The sequence below is a fragment of the Epinephelus moara genome, chromosome 23, assembly GCF_006386435.1.
Source record: "Epinephelus moara isolate mb chromosome 23, YSFRI_EMoa_1.0, whole genome shotgun sequence".
Classification (NCBI taxonomy): domain Eukaryota; kingdom Metazoa; phylum Chordata; class Actinopteri; order Perciformes; family Serranidae; genus Epinephelus; species Epinephelus moara.
In genome coordinates this window covers 30835432-30856748 of record NC_065528.1, presented here as the reverse complement: position 1 = coordinate 30856748, position 21317 = coordinate 30835432, and the positions used below count along the sequence as shown (strand labels likewise).

At 43.5% G+C, this 21317-nt stretch overlaps 2 protein-coding genes across 5 annotated transcripts in view; one reads left to right on the top strand and one right to left on the bottom strand.

Moving 5' to 3' along the window:
- abcc9 (ATP-binding cassette, sub-family C (CFTR/MRP), member 9) overlaps positions 1-21317 on the top strand; it is a 555625-nt gene that overhangs the window by 192019 nt on the left and 342289 nt on the right. The window lies entirely within an intron of this gene.
- The window catches only part of usp6nl (USP6 N-terminal like), a 127951-nt gene that overhangs the window by 46543 nt on the left and 60091 nt on the right, over positions 1-21317 (bottom strand). For 3 of the 4 annotated variants that reach the window (XM_050036284.1, XM_050036287.1, XM_050036285.1), the window contains one exon: positions 363-436. In XM_050036284.1, coding sequence (XP_049892241.1) covers positions 363-436 — 74 coding nt within the window. Of the gene's footprint in view, positions 1-362; positions 437-14323; positions 14593-21317 lie in introns of those variants that run through there. The other variant, XM_050036286.1, reaches the window with a different exon arrangement.

Genomic DNA, 21317 nt, shown 5'->3' with positions numbered 1-21317 from the left:
GAGTAATTGATATACTAACGCTCATTTTCTCGGGTACAGTATTTCTTCAATTTTCACGTTAATCTCTGTCGGCTCTCTGCTGAGGATCCTCCGTCTGTAATGTGGCAACATGATAATCACAGCCTCGCTTTACTCATGAGAAGGTTGAAAACACAGAGCTGAATGACGCTTGCTGTTATTATTGTGTTCCAGGCTGTGATTCATGGAGGGATTTCACCACACTGTTATGAATCTCCGCGTGAATGAGTGACTGTAATTCAGCTGTGGGTGACCACAAGAAGAAACTACTGTTGTGAGCTGTAACTTCACCAGAATAAAGTGTGTGTGTGTGTGCTGCTGGCTGGAGGGAGTGTTCACCATACCTTGTCATATTTGGCGACTATCTCAGCGCGCTCCTGGTCAAGTTTCACCGCCGCATCCTGCTCGGTATCAGACGCTGCAGAGCAAACAGAGAAGAGAAGGAGAGGATGGATGAGTGTGGACGAGTTTCAGTACAAAGTCTGGCTTCACACACTGTGTGCTTGTAGTAATGTTTTCAAGCTTTTACACAAAGTCAAGACAAGAATCAAGTCTGTTTCCACTGGAAGCTGGAGTCAACATAACGTGTGTGTGGTGGTTGTGGTTGTGGATATCAACCAGCAGCATTTACACCTCAAATGGAAATTCAACAAGCTTCATGAATATTTGTGAACGTGAGCTACTCTCTCTCAAAGCCAGAAACCAGAGAAGTTAGTCGATGTGTGCCAGCGTCTATATTCACTTCTTCACAGTGAGGAGAGAGCGTATGCAACCGCCCTGAAAAACAGACACTGTCAGCGGCGTCTAGGGCATTTTTGTGCAGCTGGAGTTGAAAATCTCAGAATTTTTCAGACAGGCTCTGGTGTCGTCACTGTCACTCCTTTAGCTACTTTCTATCCCAAGCTGTATGATATGTCAGTCAGAAACTATCACAAATAAGATAAATAAGACAAAACAGTCAATTTGTGGGAGGTCACTGAAAGTTGCGGGTGAGTGCTGTGCTTTTAAAACCATATACGAGCAGTCAGCCCTCTGGTAACATGGCGTTAATGTCAAGATATTGTCACAGAAACAAAACTCACGCTCAGGGCTTCATCTAAAAAGTGCTAAATAAAGAGAGGCATGAAGAGCTCCCCAGTGACCTGCTACCATTTTGCCTCAAGAGTCAAAAGTTGTGGACTCTTGCCGTCACTCTTAAAGAGACTGTTTACACCTGGTGTTAAGGTGTGTCTTAGGTGATCAGATCATACAAGTGTAAACGACCGCCAAGAGGCATTGTGATCAGATTACTCAAACAACTTGCCGAGGTGATCCAGGACACATTTGGCCACCTTATTCATTTTCCGTGACCGCTTATCCTGTTGAGAGCGGCTGGAGCCTGGACAGGTCACCAGACTCTAACAGGGCTGACACATAGAAACAGACATTCACACTCACATTCACACCTATGGGTAACTTTAGCCCTTTTTAGACAGGAATTGTGCAAATTTACAGGAAAGCCCAATCAGTCTTTTTTCAGCATTGGCAGTATAAAAACAAAATCGGGGAGTGCAGCAAAATGCCGCCTACCTACTTTTGTTTATACAGAATGCGCCTTTTTCGGGGCAATGGGGGGCGTGAGCAAGTAACAAAACGTGTAGCTCAGCGTGTGACGTAAACAGTGACGTGGGAGGGAAGCCGCGGCTGGTCAGTCCTTCGGCGATTCTCTCGTAAGTCGGCCCGTTCTTCACCGTCCCCGTCATCTGACGGTTAATGGCCTCTTCGTTTGCGAGGACAAGGAGGGCGCGCAATTCCTTGTCTCCCCAGTTGCTCATCTTTACAGTGTCTGTCAGGTTTGTGTTTCCCTCTTGCTACTAGCTGCTCGCTAATTCCTGCTATCAGCTGTTTCCTGTTTATCCACCGCCAGTGAGTCGCACGTGCGGCATCATCAACAGCTCCTCCAACAAGTCATCAACAGCCCCTCCCATTGCAGAAGGTCGCCTCGGTCTGTTTAAACTAAAAAGGTTCCACCAATATGTCTACCCTACGAGGCGGAAAATTAGGCACCTCGGATGAACTCGCCGATCCGGCTCTGTGTGTCTAAACGCTCGCAGCTTGCCGGCAAAACGGCCCAACATTCGCTGAAAATCTGGCAGTGTAAAAGGGGCTATAGAGTCACCAATTAACCTGCATGTCTTTGGACTGTGGGAGGAAGCTGGAGCACCTGGAGAAAACCCACGCCGACACGGGGAGAACATGCAAACTCCACACAGAGGGGCTCTCCACCCTGGGGTTCAAACCCCCAGGTTCAGACCATGAACCCTCTTGCTGTGAGGCACCAATGTTGACCACTGTACAGTCACCGTGCCGCCCTTATTTTGTGGTGTTACACTGATACGTCCTGATGCATCCCTGACAAGAATTATGTCACCAGTGCAGGATGTGGTTGTAGTTTTGGTGACAGAGCACTGACGCTTTACTCGACAAAGCGTAAGGTCATCAGTCATCAACCATCCATCGTCTCGTCCTATGGAAGGAGACATGTTGAAGTCACAGACAGCGATATCTCCGGTTGTACTGTTACGTCTAACGTGACTAGTAAGCATCATGCACCGGGCCCTTTGACCTTCTAACACAAGAGACATGGGCAGTAATGAAATCCGAACACAAGTCAGCTGGAGACCCATGATAGGCACAGGTGTGAACAGCGATGAGTCTCGGCTGTTAGCTTGTGTTCGGACACAGACGTGCACGTTAATACCAGGTAAAACTTATGATGTCATAGGGTATAAAGTCTGGAGCTGGAGCGACTAAAAAACAGATTCAACATCCATAGATTTAAACACAGAACACAGAGCGTGAATGTGGGCCACCAGCTTTACAACAAAGTAAGAACATGAGGTATTTCATGTTGACACTTGGTAAAAAAAAAAAATCACTGAAAAACTTCCTTCAAAGACTTCCTCTAAGTTTTCTGTACTGTTGTTGCTTCTTGCTGCACACATCAGATGATCCTGTCATCACAGACACGCTCTGTGTTACTCCAGCTCTCCCTCAGTGTGCCAGGACCCACAGCTGACGTGGAGAACACACACTTCAAGCCAGTCAGAGAAAGCTTGGCGAGGCCAGCATGTCAGTATGTGTATGTGTGTGTGTGTCTATATGAAGCAGGCTGATGAGTGGAGCTCCTTTAAACTGACAGCTGTGGTGACACAGTGATGTCACAGAAAGCTTTTCTCTGTTTGCTGAGCCACGTTGTGCAACTGTAAATGTGTTTATCGCTGTTGCTACACACCCTGATAACACACACACACAGTGAACACACACCTCACCTCTCAGGACTGTAAATCAGTGTTTCCCACACACACACTTCCTGATTCAGCCAACCATGAGCGGCTCCAAACATCGGATGCGTGTGAACAAAGCTGGCACACACTCTGTTCAGCAGGGTCATGTTGTGTTTATGTTGAATACGGTGAGCGGCACGTAGTAACGGAGGCGTGCAGTATAATGAATCACACCTACAGGCAGCGCGAGGAGACACAGCCCGCTGAACGAGACACAACATAGTGAAAATGTTTGATGATTACAACGATATTCTGCCTCAGTACAAATCTATTACAATAAAACTTATATGAGAATTTCAATTTAATTCAATTTAGATCTTATTTTCGTTTACTTCCTATTTCCTTCAGTGCTGCCAGTAAAAAGTTCATTTAATCATCCATGCAGTTGGCATAAAGAAACATTGGGAAGTCATGCAGAGATGATTTATTAGTTTGTTATTATGAGAGGAAAAATTGTTTTAATGGACTGATCTGATGTAACTGATCCCCACAGCGCCTTAATCCATGTTTGCTCAACCTCTTCTTCTACATGAAGTGATATCCTGTGTTTCTCAGAGAAGAAAAACTTGGGTTGTGTTCGTCTGACTTTATTTATTTTTCATATATTTTTGCACTGTTGCCAATATTATATTTGAGTTTTCTGAAACCAAAATTTTTCTCAAAATTTTTGCTCTGAGGAACTTTTTCTACAAAATCCATTTTTCATTTACCAAAAGCCGAAAGTTGTTTTTTTCCTCCTTTTTCTTTATATTTTAATGTACATTCAGCATCAAATACATTTCCAAAAAAATGAGTTTTAAATAGTGTATGCATACATATATTAATACGTCCACTTATCTTTGTCTAAAACACCCAATTTTTGGAAAAATACAAACAAACTATGCACGAATATGTGGTGAAGACAAAGTTTTTAAAGGGACAGTTCACCTCAAAATCAAAACTTCATATTTTTCTTTTTACCAATGGAGCTATTTATCAGTCTAGATAGTTTCAGTGTGAGTTGCAGAGTGTTGGAGATATCAGCCACAGAGATGTCTGCCTTCTCTCCAATATAATGGAACTAGATGGCACTCAGCTTGGGGTGCTCACAGTGCCAAAAGAATAGAGCTTAGATCAGGCCCAAAAAATCCAGCCTGACCCCACCCAAGCCCGTGCATGTTCTGTCCGAGCCTGGCCTGGCCCGTCCCTTTAACTGTAATTACAAGCCCGAGCCCGGTTTAAACCCGACATATTTTTTTTGAGGATACGAACGTGGACATTGAAGGCTGACTCTCGTCTTTCTTTCCATGGCAAGCCTTCGTCATGTGCCTCTTAAAAGGATAACTTCCGTATTTTTCAACCTGGGCCCTATTTCCCCATGTGTATGTGTGCGTATGATTCATAGGTACAACTCGTTCTAAAATTGGTTCAGTATTGAGGGAGGCGGATGCAACCGGGAGCCGCGAAACAAGCTAAAACGGTAACGGGGGCAAATGCGTCCCGTATAAGTTTGCGCATTAAACATGCTTTTTTTCGCCACTGACCGGTTCAGATCCAGTGCTATCTCTGTAAATAGCATACTAAGCGTTTCCCTGACCCTTCCCTTACCTCTGGGCTGTGACGTCATCTCGCGAGAGCTTTGCTTGTTGCCGGGAGAAAACTGTGACGTCATCTCGCGAGAGCTTTGCTTGTTGCCGGGAGAAAACAGAGCCGCCATGCTGAGCGCCGCTCAGAGTGGCGCTGGTTGTCCCGGAGTACAGCTGAGAGTTTTACTGCATCGATTGAAAACAACGGTTCGTGTTTGTGCTTATCCGAATTGCAAGAACAGGATGTCGCGCAACACCCCGTACAGCTTTCNCACATACACATGGGGAAATAGGGCCCAGGTTGAAAAATACCGAAGTTGTCCTTTAAGTGTCGAGGTCCCCGTCTTTTCGCTGTCATTTTTGCTGATTTTTTGCGGCCCACAGGTTGGGTTGGGTTCGGGCAGAGAATCTAAGCTCTACAAAAGAATACATTTGTAAAACTCAACATCAATGTCTCTTCACGGAATTATTTTTTGCCTGCCGAACTACACTCGCCAACCGAATTATCACGCAGTACTATACCAAACACAACTTGTACTGTTTTTGGGTAAATTATTCATTTTAGGGCTTCAAACAACATGTACATAAATATAAAGAATATCCATCCATCCATTTTCAGCTGCTTATCCGAAGCCAGGTCGGAGGGGCAGCAGACTGTGTAAAGTTTTCCAGACGTCCCTCTCCCCAGCAACACTTTCCAGCTCCTCCTGGAGGACCCCAAGGTGTTTCCAGGCCAGATGAGATATGTAATCCCTCCAGTGTGTTCTGGGTTGATCCCGGGCCTCCTACCTGTTGGACGTGCCTGGAACACCTCTAACAGTAGGCGCCCAGGAGGATCCTGATCAGACCTCAACTGACCCCTTTCGGCTCTACTCCGAACTCCCTCCGGATGTCCAAGCTCCTCACCCTATCTCTAAGGCTGAGGCCAGACACCCCATGGAGGAACTTATTTCGGCTGCTTGTATCTACGCCCTCATTCTTTCGGTCACTACCTGAAGCTCATGACCATAGGTGAGGGTTGGGACGTAGACGGACCAGTAAACAGACGCCGCACCAAACCGCCGATCCATCTCTTGCTCCATTCTACCCTCACTCGTGAACAAGACCACGAGATCCTTGAACTCCCTCACTTGGAGCAGAAACTCACTGCATAAATACAAAGAATATTTAATTCTTAATAATGCTACTCCACTAAGAAACAAACACAAACTGTTTTAATCTCAAACTACCGGGTTCGTCCGTCAAACAGCCCACATCGTTAGGATCCCAGCAGTTATGCAGCGCTCCTGTCTTTGACAGTTTTTCAGCCCTTTACAGGAAGTATTTGACTCCAGCCATTCTCCAACTTCCTCTCTGGGTCTCTGGGGTTTGACGGGAGGAACTGGAATTCCAAAACGCTCCGAACAAACATGCTCCTTATTGAGCCGGCTGGCATTTTTATGACAGGATGGTGTGTGTCAGTGAAAGGCATGTCGCTGTGGGCTGCCGAGAGCACACACACACACAGCGGGAGAAGACTCTGAGGACGGAGGGGGGGGTCTATATGCAACAAGGCAAACTGTCTGGGGCAAATAAACAAATACAGTAAAGCCCTTTTCTGCTGGGAATTCCTCCCCAGGAGGCCCCGTGGTTCCCATAGTGAGAGGCAGAGGAATCTGGGAGGAAATGGGATTCAGTCTTTTCTTTGCACTACAGCTTAGCCTTAACTCTGAACCCCTTACAGCCATATTAGTATTCCACAGCGGCCTGACTTAAGCTAAATGCAATTAGACCCCTTTTCATGCTTCAGGGATCACACTGGTATCCGTGACGGAGATTGTGGGCTGTGTGCATGTTTTTATTTGTGGCCAAGGACTCTCTTGCTGGACTTGTAGAGGGTCCAGTGAGTTTATAGCCGACAGTGGAAGACCCCTCTGAGACTTTAAGTTTACAGGGTATTTTATCTTAGTGGCTCTGAAATGTGTTTAACATCATGTTCCCCCAAAGAGGACTGAGCACCAGACACGAGAGGTTAACAGCAGTGGAAAGTTTAAGTAGAAGTTTTCTCAGTAAATGGGAAATGTTCTCGATACTTAAATTTCAGGACAATTTAACTTCTATCTAACTCCACAATTAAATGTGCCCTGATCCCAGTTTAATAAACGCTTGTCTTAGGTTACCAGTATAACCCTGGTTCTCAAGTAAACATGGATTAATCATCCAAACTACAGCTATAGGTCAGTATTATTAAACAGGACCTGAGGGTGTATTAATTCTCTAAAAGACAACCCCCCTGCTCATCCGTCATTATGAGGCTAGAAACCCCGCCGCTGAGTCGACCTTCCACCTCCTCAGCTCCGAGCTGCCTGTCAGTCTCCAACAGTGAGGCCAGTGTCAGCCACAGCTAACTGTCCCTGTCCTGCTGTGATTCAAATGTCCCCGTCTAGGGCAGCTGGACGCTGCCCTGTCCCCCAGCTCTGCCCTTCACTCCTGCTCTCCATGCTGCATTCAGGTCACGTTGGAATTTACTGTCAGCAGTGAAGATGCGTGAAGCAGAAATCAACTGAAACAATCATGAGAATTCAGGAAGTTGAGTGTAACTTCCTCCTGCAGGCTTCACCACTGACAGGTGACATGCTGTTTCTCACACCGCACGTTCTGTTTTATTTTAATCCAGCAGCTTTACAGGCGACCGTGATCTCCGTGTTCCCACCTGTCTCACTTATCAGCAGCAAAGTGAAAACCTGTTATTGCACATTTATACAACAGTTAGTTCCGGCCCTGCAACCTGATTGGTCGAGAAACAGTAAAACCATGACGATATTGGAGTACAACATCATGGTTATTTCACTGTGTATGTATCGCTCCGCCTCACAGCTGATTGCAATCAACAATCAAATCAAAACTGACAGTTAGTGTCAGTTAGGTCAGCAGTTGCGTTGTAGGCTAATTCATTCATCCACTGTCAAACAGCCAAAAATATGGATTTATTTCCTAAAATAAGTTTTGAATTGAACTATGAATGGTCATCAGAGGAAGATGAGGGAGAGGAGACGCTGAATCCATCTGAGCACACATCCAGGTTTGTCAGTGTTTCATCAGCGGAGCTCAATGACTCGGAGAAAAGCAACATACTGTCAGATCAGAAGGCAGAGTCGGCTGTGCCTGTGAAGCGACAGTCCACCATGCAGTCACCAGAGACTTATTTCACCGGCTGCACAATTAATGGAAACGTGCAGATAAATGTGTATAAAGAGTAAGTGCCTGGCGCGGCCTGCGGCCTCGTGCCTACGACCAAATCACAGCCGTGACGATATCACAGTACAACATCACTCCCTCTCGTGTGATATTGCTTAATTAGAGTGGGAATGGAAAAATGTTATCGAAGACATGAAAGAGAAACACATGGAGAGAACAGACAGGAAATTACGGTCTGTAATATATCAGTTTAACATTTTAGAAGCCTCGCTTTCACTGTGCAACTCTGTCTGCCAGCAGGTACGATCTCCCAGGAAATGTAGGCTCCATTAACGGAACAAGGAAGTGCGTCAACCAGTGCACAAGCAAAGCAGGAAGAGGATAGCGCCTTTGTTTTCCCCGTTAGCTATCAGTATCTATCACAAGTTGACCAAGAGTATCACGTTGGGTGTGTTTCCACTTTAAAAAATAAGTATGGACCTCAGGAGACTGATTGATCGATTGACTTGTATTCTAATTTAATAATCTGTGAAAATCTATGTTGGTCATTTTTCTTGTTCCAGAAATAATCTGGAAGCTCTTGACGCCTCTAAAAAGCTCACATCTTTGAACTTCTAAAAACTTATGATCATAGTAAAAGTTTGATTTTATCGGAACATTGAGACGAGAAAAAGACTGACCTCAGACAGCTCAGAGTTTTATGACCATCTTACACCAAACGATCGTGATCATGGGAGAACGTCACAACTCTAGCAAAAGTCTCATGATTTTGGTCTGACATTGGGAATTTGTCTGCAACAGTGAAATTGATGCAATGATGATTTTCTCGAGGTAAGGCTGTCTTTTTGCATCATTCTTTTACTAACGTCCTTGAATCTCAAACACCTCAGTAGTAGTGGCCCAGTCACACTGCGGACACAGAGTGCAATCAAACCTTGCTCCCTCTTGAGGAAAGCCTCAGTTGGACTTCGCAGGTGAAATATTTTCTGTAAAACAGGAGGAAATACGTGTTTGGTGGCTCCAGATGAGACATTTCTGAGAGACATGTAATTCTGCTGGGGACCACTACAGCACAGGCCACGTGACAGGAAGTGTGTGGGGTGTATTTGTGTGTGCGTTCCTCATTATCATTGCTGTTAATGACTAGCGCTGACAACGAACAACACGACAAGCATAATCACAGCCCTCCTCATTTCCTCTGCTCCTCCTGAAGCCCTCTCTTGGCTGCTGTAATGAGCCCTCTTTGTTCTTTCTGTTAAGGAGTCGGCGCTCGTTGCAGCTCTTTGCTCCCCTGCAAACATGTCTTTGTGCAGCTCTGCACAGAAAGATGAAGAATAATAACAACAGCAGTAATAACAGTGGAGATGCTGATTGTTTACTTAGATCGGCTGTGGTGTGTTCAGGGCCCACGCATGATCGACACATTCAGAGCATCATAGTGTCCAATTATCCACTAAACATGTAAATAAAAACCACAAGGACGGAGAAACAGTTGATGAAGTGATCTGTTATGATTTCTTAATATACTGCCTTCAATCAATATCATAATATGTTCTCCTGAGGCATTTTAAAAGCAGACGTGTTGCTGTTTTTATTAAAAGTGTGAATTCTGGCTCTTAAATTTTCTGGTAGTATTTTTCAATTATCGACTTTCTCTTAAACTGAATTTGCACAGATTTGAATTGATTAGATTTCCAGTAAGACTTGGGGGAGGTTTGACTGCAGACATTTTAGCCTTTTGTCAGTTTATGGTTGATTGACTTTCAAAAAAAGCACAGCACAGGTGTCGGTGTTACTGTATCTGTTTAGATTTTGCACTTTTGCATTTTTTTTAAAACTCAAACTACGAAATTTGCAACCCATTCCCATTCAGCAGCTTGGTCAGTGGTCCTCAGCTTCTGTTTCCAACAACTCACAAGGCACCCTTTAGTGTCTGTATGAGACGTACCGGGCCTTCAACCCACAAAAAAATGTAGTATAAAGAGCGAGAAAGTCCGCGTAGAGTGAGAGGGGAGCAAACACAGGACTTTCACCCAGGAGACCGCTGTTTGTGTCCCATGACACCAAATGTCAATGTTCAGGTTTTTTAATCTACGTAACCTTGTTAACATCCCGTGAAATACTTGCTAACAGGACTGACCCGAACACTTTGAAGCTTCATTTGTTGCCATGATAATCAACGTCTAAATTATATGCTACTTTGTTTTGTTTTGTTTTTTGTTTTATTTTTTTCACCAGTTAACTGGTGGAGGGCAATTGCAAGGAGATGTCAGTGAGGTGTGGTCAGACAGGAGCAAGGTCAGTATCCTCGGTGCAGTCACTGACCCTCGCTTCAAGAAATTAACCTGGCTGTCTGACGAGAAAAAGGAACAGGCGAGACGAATTGCAAATGGTTATATGTGGCTGGCAGCTGAAGTACAGCGCTTGCTTTGCATCTAGTGATGTGGCCCAAGTTTGAGTTATTTATAACTTACAAATACATACATCACGTGCACCAATAGTCCACCTTCCACCTTGAAGGACATTTGTGCTTGCTCTTTGGGAAATCGTTTGAAATTGTTGTGTCTCTGTGAAATAAACAAGTCTGGACCTTCTCTATAGAGTGTGCCAGGGCTGTCGTCAAAACCCGGAAGTTTAGCATCGCGCTGGTTCCCGGAAGAGAAAGTGAATGTAATTTTTGCATTGCGTTTTGGATTATGTCAGAAAATAAGCTCTGTGGCTAACACAAGTTTATGATACTTACAGGTTTTGTTCAGCGAGATAATCTTCACATATGAACACCTTTCATACCGCATTTGAAGCTTAAATGCGATCGCCAGAAGTAAAAAGCTAACGTTAGGCTTTAACGGACTACATGACTACTCCACGGTCGCATGACTCTTGACGTCACCGCCACTAAGCTTTCAACTGATTTCGGCCGCTTTATTTTAAAAACATTGTATAATGGGGAAATCGGACTGTTTAAGCTAAATAAGAAGCTGTAATGGCGGACTGCCAGCACTCTCGCCTGTTCGGGGGTGATGACGTTTAATGTCCCCGACAGGGTTTGTAGTCGTATTGAGCAACTTGTTAGCAACCGCCTTTTTTACGACACGTAAAAGCTTCAAAATTCACAAGTAGGGTATTTACTGACGTGTTTTATGTCGTAGAACAAAACCTAAAAACTCGCTTAAGCTTTTGTTAACCACAGACCTTATTTGAGGCATTTTACCAAAATCCCATTCAAAAAACGTATTGACTTTTAGAGGAGAACCGGAAGTGCTAAAAGCGCTAACGGAGTTCCGGGTTTACTGGCACACTCTATAAGAAAAGTGTCCCAAGATGACTTTTGATTTGGTGCTATATAATTAAAAATGGACTTGACTGTAGCATATAACGGGCGTAAATTTTACACTAGGGCTACACAATTTTGTTTTCTACTTCTCAATACATTTTTCTAAGTTGTCTTTGAAAACTGAAAACACAAAAAATGTCTTTGATTCTTGCTTTCTATATCTTGCACTTTGGACATGATGGGATGCCACTGTCTGCAACATGTTGTAATATTAGTGTACCAGGAGTTTCCCTGTGACTGCCATACCTCCTGTTTTACTGCTGTTGTTAAATTCAACTTCAAATTAAACTGAAATCAATTTCCTGTTCTCCACAATTTAAATTTATGCTGCATAACAAACAGGTTCATGTATGTGCAGCATTTGTGACGATACTGTCCTAAATGAAGCAGAAGGAATGGTGTAAATTAAAGTACAACTGAAACATGGTGCTCCTTGAAATAAGAAGTGACTGTGATACACACACACACACACACACACACACACTCCAAATGAAGTCACCAACCCCAGAACAAACAACTGATGAGGCAACACTCGACAGCACACCATTATGTGTTATTACTGTCCCTCCAAAACAACCATCAGTCTTTCCCCGTCTGAACTCAACCACACATTAGCATGCTAACATGTAGCACCCTCAGGTTAGAAGGGTCACCCATTGATGAGGCAGCTGCAGACACACACAGCACGTCTTTATCTCCATGCTCATGTTAGCATTCTAATATTAGGGCATTACATTTGGAGGCAGAGTGTTAGCCCATAATAGTTTACTGCTGAGTGTCTGAGCTCGCCTTGTCACTTGTCGGCTGCTTAGTGGGTGACATCATCTGCTGTTTGTGTGAGGAGCTACACCAGCCTGTGCAACACAGCACAGACACAACACACTTATTTGCTAAAGTTAGCCTGTCAGCATTAATCTCAAAGTAAAGCTAACGGCTGACACAAACTCAGGTTTTACAGGTGATCTTGGCCTGTTGGTGGCGCTCGATTAAAAGTCATTGGTAGGGACGTCAACAATTAATCCTTAGTCTGTTAACCGCAGAGAATATATTTGACTGTTTATATGATTATTTCGCTAATTTTACAGTTTAGCAGCGCTAGCACTGTGCTGTACCACATTAAGAGCGAAGCTAATAACGTATTCATGCTACACTGGTTAGCTAACCCCCGCCATGCTGCACTCTGCAACACCCTAGTCAAGTAGGAGCTAGCTAGCAGTGCTGCTCATTTTGCAATTACTGCTGGTAATGGCATCCTGAACCCGTGGTGACGGGACTACTGAAACATTGTGCCCACCCTTCAGTCTCCCCCCAAGTTGCCACAATGAGTAAGCAGCTTAATTTTGGGCTCTAATGACCGTTAAAGTCACTATTAGCTCTGTTAGCAGCATCAGCGCCTCAAGTGGTGCTAACGTAGATGCTAAAGGTGATTTGCAGCTTAAAATGAAGCCCGTTACTTAGCGGGGCTACCTGTTGGGAGGCCAAAGGGTGGCCACCACGTTTCCACAGCAAAGCCGTCCTGCAACTATGGGTCAGAATGCATTACAAGCAGTAATCAATGAATGAGTAGCGCTGCTAGCTAGCTCCCACCCAACAGTTGCACAGTGTAGATCAGTGGCTAGCTAACCAGTGGAGACTGAACAGTGGGCTCAATGTTTGCGCATGGTAACACAACTAGCCAGCTGTGTGTCAACAAAGCCAACAGAAAATTAAATAAAATACAAGACATTTACAACATAAAACATTAAAATTTCACCTCCTCTAAATGGATATCACTTTGTAATGTGGCGCTAAAGCTCACTGAGCCACTGGAGCACCAGACTGAAGGGAAGGGCCTCTTTTACGTCATTTTGTGTTTCTATCTTAAAAATTAACCAGTTGGACACTAGTTAATGGGTTTTGGGCTATTGAAAGCAAAATTATCATCAGATTAAGAAACTTGTTTATGATTACTAAGTGTTGTAGTTTGATATGGCAACAAATTTGACCAATTTTAGCAACGCTAACAAGCTAAGATGCTGTTAATTGGAAAGTATTTGTCTGAAGACATCAGGACTTTACTACTGTCTCCTTTGAGGACATTGTGACTTTATTATTGACAATGTTTTGTTTTTTCATAATTATGAAGTCCTACTAATCCAAAAAAAAGCTAGGAGAAATTAAAAATGCATACCAAACAGAAGTTCAGGTCTCAGGAGGCTGTTAATGGAATTTTGCATCGATATTTAACACCTTTTAATTTGCAAAGGAGATCAAATTCTTGGAGTTTTATTTTGGTAGTTTTTGTGATCATTCCTATACGTTTTCCTCGCTACCCCATTGGGCTAATTAATATGCCAATTATTTCCACGATTAATCGATTTATTGTTCAGGCTATAAAATGTCAGAAGAAAAAAGCCTCTCACAATATCCCAGAGCCCAAACTGACTTCTTCAAATTGCTTAATCTTTCCTACCAACAGTCCCAAAACCAAAAGACTATCGTACGTTTATTTATCATACTTCATTTACTATCAATGATGACAAAGAAAAGCAGCAATTTCTCACAGTTAAGAAACTTGATCCAGCAAATGCTTGACTTTTTTGCTTGAAAAATGACTTAACGATAAATTTAGTATCAAAATAGTTGGCAAATCAATTTTCTTTTAATCAACTGATTGATTAATCAACTAATCTTTGTAGCTCTACTAGCCTGTAGCAAATTCTACAGTAAAAACAGACCCATTCAAAACAAATAATATGAACAAGTTAAAAAAAAAAAAAAAAAACTGCGTTCATGTGGAATCAAAACTGTGACACAGAATAAAATCATGGCCACATCACATACCAGAGTATTAAGTACATAACTACACAACAGACTATTGTCAAACTAAAGCAACAGAAACGTCCAATCTTTTCATCTTTTACCTCTTTTCAAGCCACCCAGTGGATCCTCCGAGCGAGTCGGAGCCTTAGTCCGCATCGGTCACAGCTCAACCGGGTCCGACACACCAAGAGACAACCTGAACTACCTCATCCCATCGCTGGTCACAACCCACTGCCACACACCGACACACCAGAGAGGAAATATGAGCAAGAGGCAAAAGAGAAGTGAGATCAGAGAGTTCACAATGCTGCTGTTTGTTGCTGAGGCTTCCATACAGAGAGAAATCTGACTTCAGGAGCGAGTCAGTCCCACTCGCAGCATTCCCCTCCCAAACACAACAACACAACAACAAGCTCTATTCAACACATCACAGAGAGGGAGAGAGACGGGACAGAGGGGATCGCTGTTTCAGGCCGACTGATGATGAGTTTCAGGGGGGCTTTTTGAAATGTCAGAAATAAAATGTGACCGATCAGAAGTTTGTTGGTTTCAGTTTAATCCAAAAGCAAAAACAAACTTGTAAAAGTTTCTAAAAAGAGAAAGGACATGCAGTGAGCTGATCATGCCACAGCTATTAAAGTGTTTCCCAACAACTGTCCATAAAAACTTCTCTGAAAACTTCTCTCAAGTAAACAAGTTGGGAAAGAGACAGAAACTGAAGGGGGCCGATGATGACAGTTTGGTGATGAACAGCTTCCATTAAAACTTCATTATGAAATGGACGTGATGTACCATGAAGGGTCTTGTGATGTGGCGTATCAGACACAGGAGGGAGGGCAGGGTTGGGGAGCAACAGGCAAAGACGAAAAGAAGTTCTCTCTGTCGACTGTTCTCTATCTGCACGCTCCATCGGTACAGGAAATATCTGTGTTTGTGAGGGGAGAGTTGGCGGATGGGACTTAAGTGCTGTTATCACTTCTGAAGCTCCAGGGTCACAGAGAAGAGAGACGGCGGGGGTCTGGGGGGGCGGTACGTTTACTGCTTTCAGACGTCATCTCCATTTTCTGGAAGTCTTAATAGCGTCTCTATTTGTGTTTCACTACCTTCAAAAGTGACCCTGATTCAAAACGTTCAGGGACTTTCATCTCTGGTGGATTCTTGAATCTCTTCTCGCACCAAACATCCCGCAGCAGACTTATTATTATCTTTTATATCATTTTTAGTACTGATTTTACAGGTGGAATAGAAAAGGTACCAAGAGTCAGACTCACGAGAGGCCCCATGATACGACATTATCATGATGCTAATATCACGGTACAATATTATTACGATTTTAAACATCTTGCCATATTCTGAATACTGAAATAACATTTCCATCCATCCATTTTAAACCACTTATCCAAAGCCGAGTCACAGAGCTTGAGATGGATCGGCAGTTTGGTGTGGTGTCTACAGTAATGCAGGTGCTGTGCCGGACTGTCGTGGTGAAGAGGGAGCTGAGCCAGAGGGCAAAGCTTTTGATTTACTGGTCCATCTACGTCCCAACCCTCACCTATGGCCATGAGCTCTGGGTAGTGACGGAAAGAATGAGGTCATGGATACAAGCTGCCGAAATGAGTTTCCTCTGTGAGGTGGCTGGGCTCAGCCTTAGAGATGGGGTAAGGTGCTCGGACATTTGTGGGGAGCTCAGAGTAGAGCCACTGCTCCTTCGCATTGAAAGGGGTCAGTTGAGGTGGTTCGGGCATTTGATCAGGATCCTCCTGGGCGCCTCCCGTTAAGGTTGTTCAAGGCACATCCCACTGGTAGAAGGCCCCAGGGTAGATCCAGAGCACACTGGAGAGATTATATATCTCGCTTACATATCATTATATATAGGCACTTGCAGCCCATGGGTAAGGTTCATGAAACATCACAGCCTTGGTTTGATGCAGAAGTCCACCACAGTGGACAACATGAAAGCATGGATCCATCCTGCCTTGTATCAACGCTTCAGGCTGCTGCTGGTGGTGTAATGGTGTGGGGGAGATTTTCTTAATACCAACTGAGCATGGTTTAAACACCACAGCCTACCTGAGTATTGTTGCTGACCGTGTCCATCCCTTTATGACCACAGTGTACCCATCTTCTGATGGCTACTTCCAGCAGGATAACGCACCATGTCACAAAGCTCACATCATCTCAAACATGACAATGAGTTCACTGTACTCCAATGGCCTCCACAGTCACCAGATCTCAGTCCAATAGAGCACCTTTGGGATGTGCTGGAACGGGAGATTCTCAACATGGATCAACTGTGTCAATATGGACCAAAATCTCTGAGGAATGTTTCCAGCACCTTGTTGAATCTATGACACCAAGAATTAAGGCAGTTCTGAAGACAAAAGGGTCCAACCTGGTACTAGCAAGGTGTACCTAATAAAGTGGCCGATGTACAAATAAGAAAATTATCAATTTAATACAATAAAATGTCACTTGTCTAATAAAACACTACATCAAACATCAGGAGTAGACGACAGTGGACCATCAGAATATTTTCTTACACAGCCTGGAAAAAATCTGACAGCGATTTGTCAAAAATTAAATGTTTTGGCTCTTATGTAACTTAACCCTCTCCTCTCTGTTTCCTGTTTCAGAGATGAGAACAGGCAGTTGAGTGAGTGAGTGAGTGGGTGGGCGTCCTGGACAACCACCAACAAACAACAAAAGAAAAAACAACAACTCTGACCTGAATGTTTCTGTGACTAAATTAACACATACGAGAAAACACAGAGCATACTGTGAAATGCTCAGAACAGGCAACAGGTCGGTCGTGTAGCCTCGTAACAACCAGGCAAGTTTCCAAGACTTTTCACCATCACTGAATGCGAATATTCTTGTGACACAAGGAGGAAAATAAGTTTATGCACTGTGGGATGTTAGTAGCCTTCCTTCATGTCCCTCTACTGTATGTCAGCAGAAGGTATAAAATAAGGGCAAAATGTCTCTCAGTGTCTTGACTGCAGGAACAATTCAGGAACAGAAGGATATAATATCAGAGCAGAGGACTACGGCACCGACAAACATCGTCACAAAGCAAATATTCCTCAGTATCAAAGTGTCTGTCAGTGGGCGACACAGCAGCCCAGAACATAATTAGATGCAGTCACATTGTTCAAAGAGGCTAAATGTGGGAACAGATCAGAGACAGAGGGAGCTAAATACAGGTACACCATCGTCCTGTCCTCTGTTTAGATGCATTTAACTACTGTTCAAATGATCTGCTCTTTATGGTACTTAAGATGCATTTCTTGGTTGACAGGAGCAACATAAGCAGATAGTTGGAAGATGGACGAAGCCTCAGACATTCACAGAATGTGACAAAAGTCACTGTTCCTCAATGGTTGCTACTCCGACTTCCTCTTTGGTTAAGGCCAGAGGCTGAGGTCATTTCCTTGTTTCTCTGGTATGCTGTTAGTGACTGTTCGTTATGTTATGCATAACTCTCTCAGGTGGGTCCTCCAGCTCGGGTGTATTAATGTGACTGACTCACACACTCTCTTTGTTTTGCTAACCTCAACATTTGTTTATTGTGTCTCAAATCACAGGCCCACACATATTTATCCATATCTCATAATGATCAGACTTTGGTCATCTGCCTGACCCTCCCTCTGTCCGGGGGTCTTTGAGGCTGATCTAAATGCTATACCAAACCTAGTCCACTTAATTTACGGTCTCACACTGAGCATGTGCAGATGACAAATGGTGGAAAACATGCCTCTATGGTTTAACATATTCATACTGCTGTTATTCCAGAGACTAACTGCTGCACACTGATGACAGTGAGTGTAAATGAATTACTGCATCCAGGAACAATGTGTAACATATTTCTGTTCTGAGTAACCAGACCTTTAAACCGGTGCAACACACACACACACACACACACACACATGCACAGACAACACCACTGATCTGATGACGCTCCAGCAGTGAATTCAGTCTGGAGAACAAGTCTGATCAGCTGTTTGATAACAACCTGTGAGGCTGCACAGAAACCGGTGCCAACAGCATCATGACCGTCACTGCCATTAACAAGACCAGACAAGCCGGGGCTGGTGGCACGTTAGCAGCTTTCACTGCACAACTACAGATCAGACCTGATGAGAGAGTACAAGTAGTTCAGTCTAACTAACAAATAATGATCCAGTCATTCAACTTTTGGTTTTAAAGGGGACCTATTATCCTTTCCTTATTTTCTCACATACAATGATAGATGCTCATATTAAGCTAAAATTCTAAATAATGTTGTAAATGTATAAGTCATATCTTTAAGCTAAAACCTCAGACTTTAAGGCCACAAGATGACGTCATTTCATTTCATGACGGATTTGCTCCAGGCGCACTACCACAAGTGCTGACATTACGTAGTCTACACTGCTACATGTAGCTACATGCTAACACACATGTTAATTTCTCCCCCAGTTTATGATAATTTTCCTACTGGAGCATGTTCAGTTATCAAGATTTTGGTTAAGAAGCTTTTATTGCTGACTTTTCACAGTAGAAAGTGCCGCTATTCTCCGTAACAGTCATTCCATGGCTGCAAGTTCACGGCTACATGTAGCTACATGCTAACATCAGGGAAACATGTCATGCTGACTGACATCAGGATAATGTAATCATGGTTGCTGATGTTGTTAATATCTCCATGATTTCGGATCAGATTCCTGCTGGAACATATCCAGCTGTGAAGATTTTGGCTTAGACACTTTTTGTTGGTGATTTTTCACAGTAGGAAGCGCCGCTATACTCTGTCTTTCCCTGGCTGCGAGTACACTGCTACATGTAGCTACATGCTATCGCCAGGGAAACATGGACTCTTGGTTACCATTCTTTAAATTTCCTTCTTGATTCGGATCATATTCCCACTGGAGCATGTCTGGTTGTGTTTAAAAGTTATATTTGGTGATTTTTCACAGTAAAAACCATGGCTACCCTTTGTTACACACATTCCCCGGCTGCAACAATGGCGCAAACATGCTGAGATACATAAGACCCAGAGATTATTTCAATTAAAAATTCACAAATCAGCTTCACTATAACTCGCAGACAAACACTTGTCTTTATCTGGACACATTTTCCCCACAAATACAACATGCTAATGTTTTTAGCACAAGCCTATGGCATTTTACATTGTATATATTAGCCTAGTGGCTAACGGCCTTTTCCTCTACTCATATGAAATCAGGGACAACAGCAACATTTAACAAAGGTAACGTTACAAAATTTGGCTCCATTACAACTCACAAGGTTCACCGACAAAACAACTGTCTTATACTAAACACGTTTTCCAAACAAATACAACATGCTAACGTTATTAGCACAAGCCTATGGCATTCTACATTGTATAAATTAGCCTAGTGACTAGTGGAGATTTCCTCTGCTCATATGAAGCCAGGATAAATCACACACAAGACTTAAAATGCAATATTTGTGGAGGCTTTATCTTCACAATTTATTGTTTCTTATCTGTGAAATTAAAGTAAATAAAAGCTTCGATTGTGACGTGTAGTTACATAGGATTTGACACAGAAGTACAAATACCACTTTAGAGTTGGGAATCTTAGGGAGTCTCACGATTGGCTTCAAAATTGCAGTTTTGGGCCAGTTTTGTTTTCAGGCCTTCACTTCAGTGCAGTGAGTACCAAACCATTCATCAGTGCTTTTCTTTGTCCACTTAATATTTGAAGATATGTTATATAAAAAAAGAGCTGACAGTTGAGCTCATAGGCCTTGATGAAGGTCATGGTCTGACTTGACAAAATAAGCTGAGAGAACAGTATGTGGGAGTTCACTGGATTTTTAAAATGAAAAACTTTACTGCAGTCATTTGGAAGAAAAGCTTCAGTCTTCTGCCTAAATGAGAGCAAAGAAATGAAAGATTCATTTGTTCAAACAGAAGTTGGCTCATCTGCACTGTTACTAACATTATGTAGCCCCCGTTGACAAAGAACCTCCATCATATCATCACACATTTAACAAACCAGCCTAAACTCAAAACTAATGGTGTTTGATGGACCACAGAAATTTCTTTGATACATAATTTAATAAGACCGTGTGAAGCAGCGAGCAGGGATCAATACTTTTTACTTAAAAATATAAAACAGGCCCAGATGTTCAAATAAAGCAGAGGCCACTGGAGGGAAAAAAACTGTATTTTGAGATTAAACTCTGCTCTGTTCTGCCATGAAGGCCGACAGCAGCGGTATGAAGTGTACCGCAGCTTTGCCCTTTAGGGAGGACAGACAGGCAATTAGCCCGACTGCTACAGTGTGGATGTCAGCAGGCAGCTTCAGCCCCACGACACCCGCTGGGCCTGGACTGTCTGCAGCTCCCTCCTTAACTAACCAGCATGTGGTTTTCCCTTCACACACAAATATAAACAGACAAATAATGCCCACAGATGGGTTCACGAGTTGGTATGCAAAACACAAAAAAAAGGGTCTTTGTTTGAAGCTTCTGGCGCAGCAGAGTTTGTGAGTGAACCTTTTCTGCTTTCGTAGAGTGTGAAGATGCTTCAGGAGAGACGGAGGGAGAAGTATCAGGGCTGCTGAATAATGCAGTGAGATTCTGAGCTGCCGACGGTGCTGACCAGGAGAAGCCTGCAGTTTGGCAGCAGCAGAGTCTCTCTTTAGACTTGTCATAAATCCAAACTGCTCTGCTTCCTCCCCTCACAGAACACACAACTCTTCTACATACACGTGCTGGCTTGGCTTGACTCGTTTTGACTTAGTGCGTCCGCCCAGAGCAACAGGGAAGTGTTGTTTTCTGCTGTAGAGTGAGTGATTAATGGGCAGCTACATGACAGAGACAGAAAACTAGCTCAACGACATGGGCAATCGTAAGTATGATGCTGAATGTATTGAACTGTGCGGACCTTGAACTAATGACAGAGGAGAAAACTGGACCCTGTGGCTGGACCAGTTGGGAACCACTGCTCTAGAGACTTCCCCAAGCCAAGCCGACTACTTACAGCTTGAACGGGGATAAAATGATTTAATCATGTGGCTTTTCTAGAGTTTCAAAATGGTGGCAAACCAACTGGATCAAATGTTGATA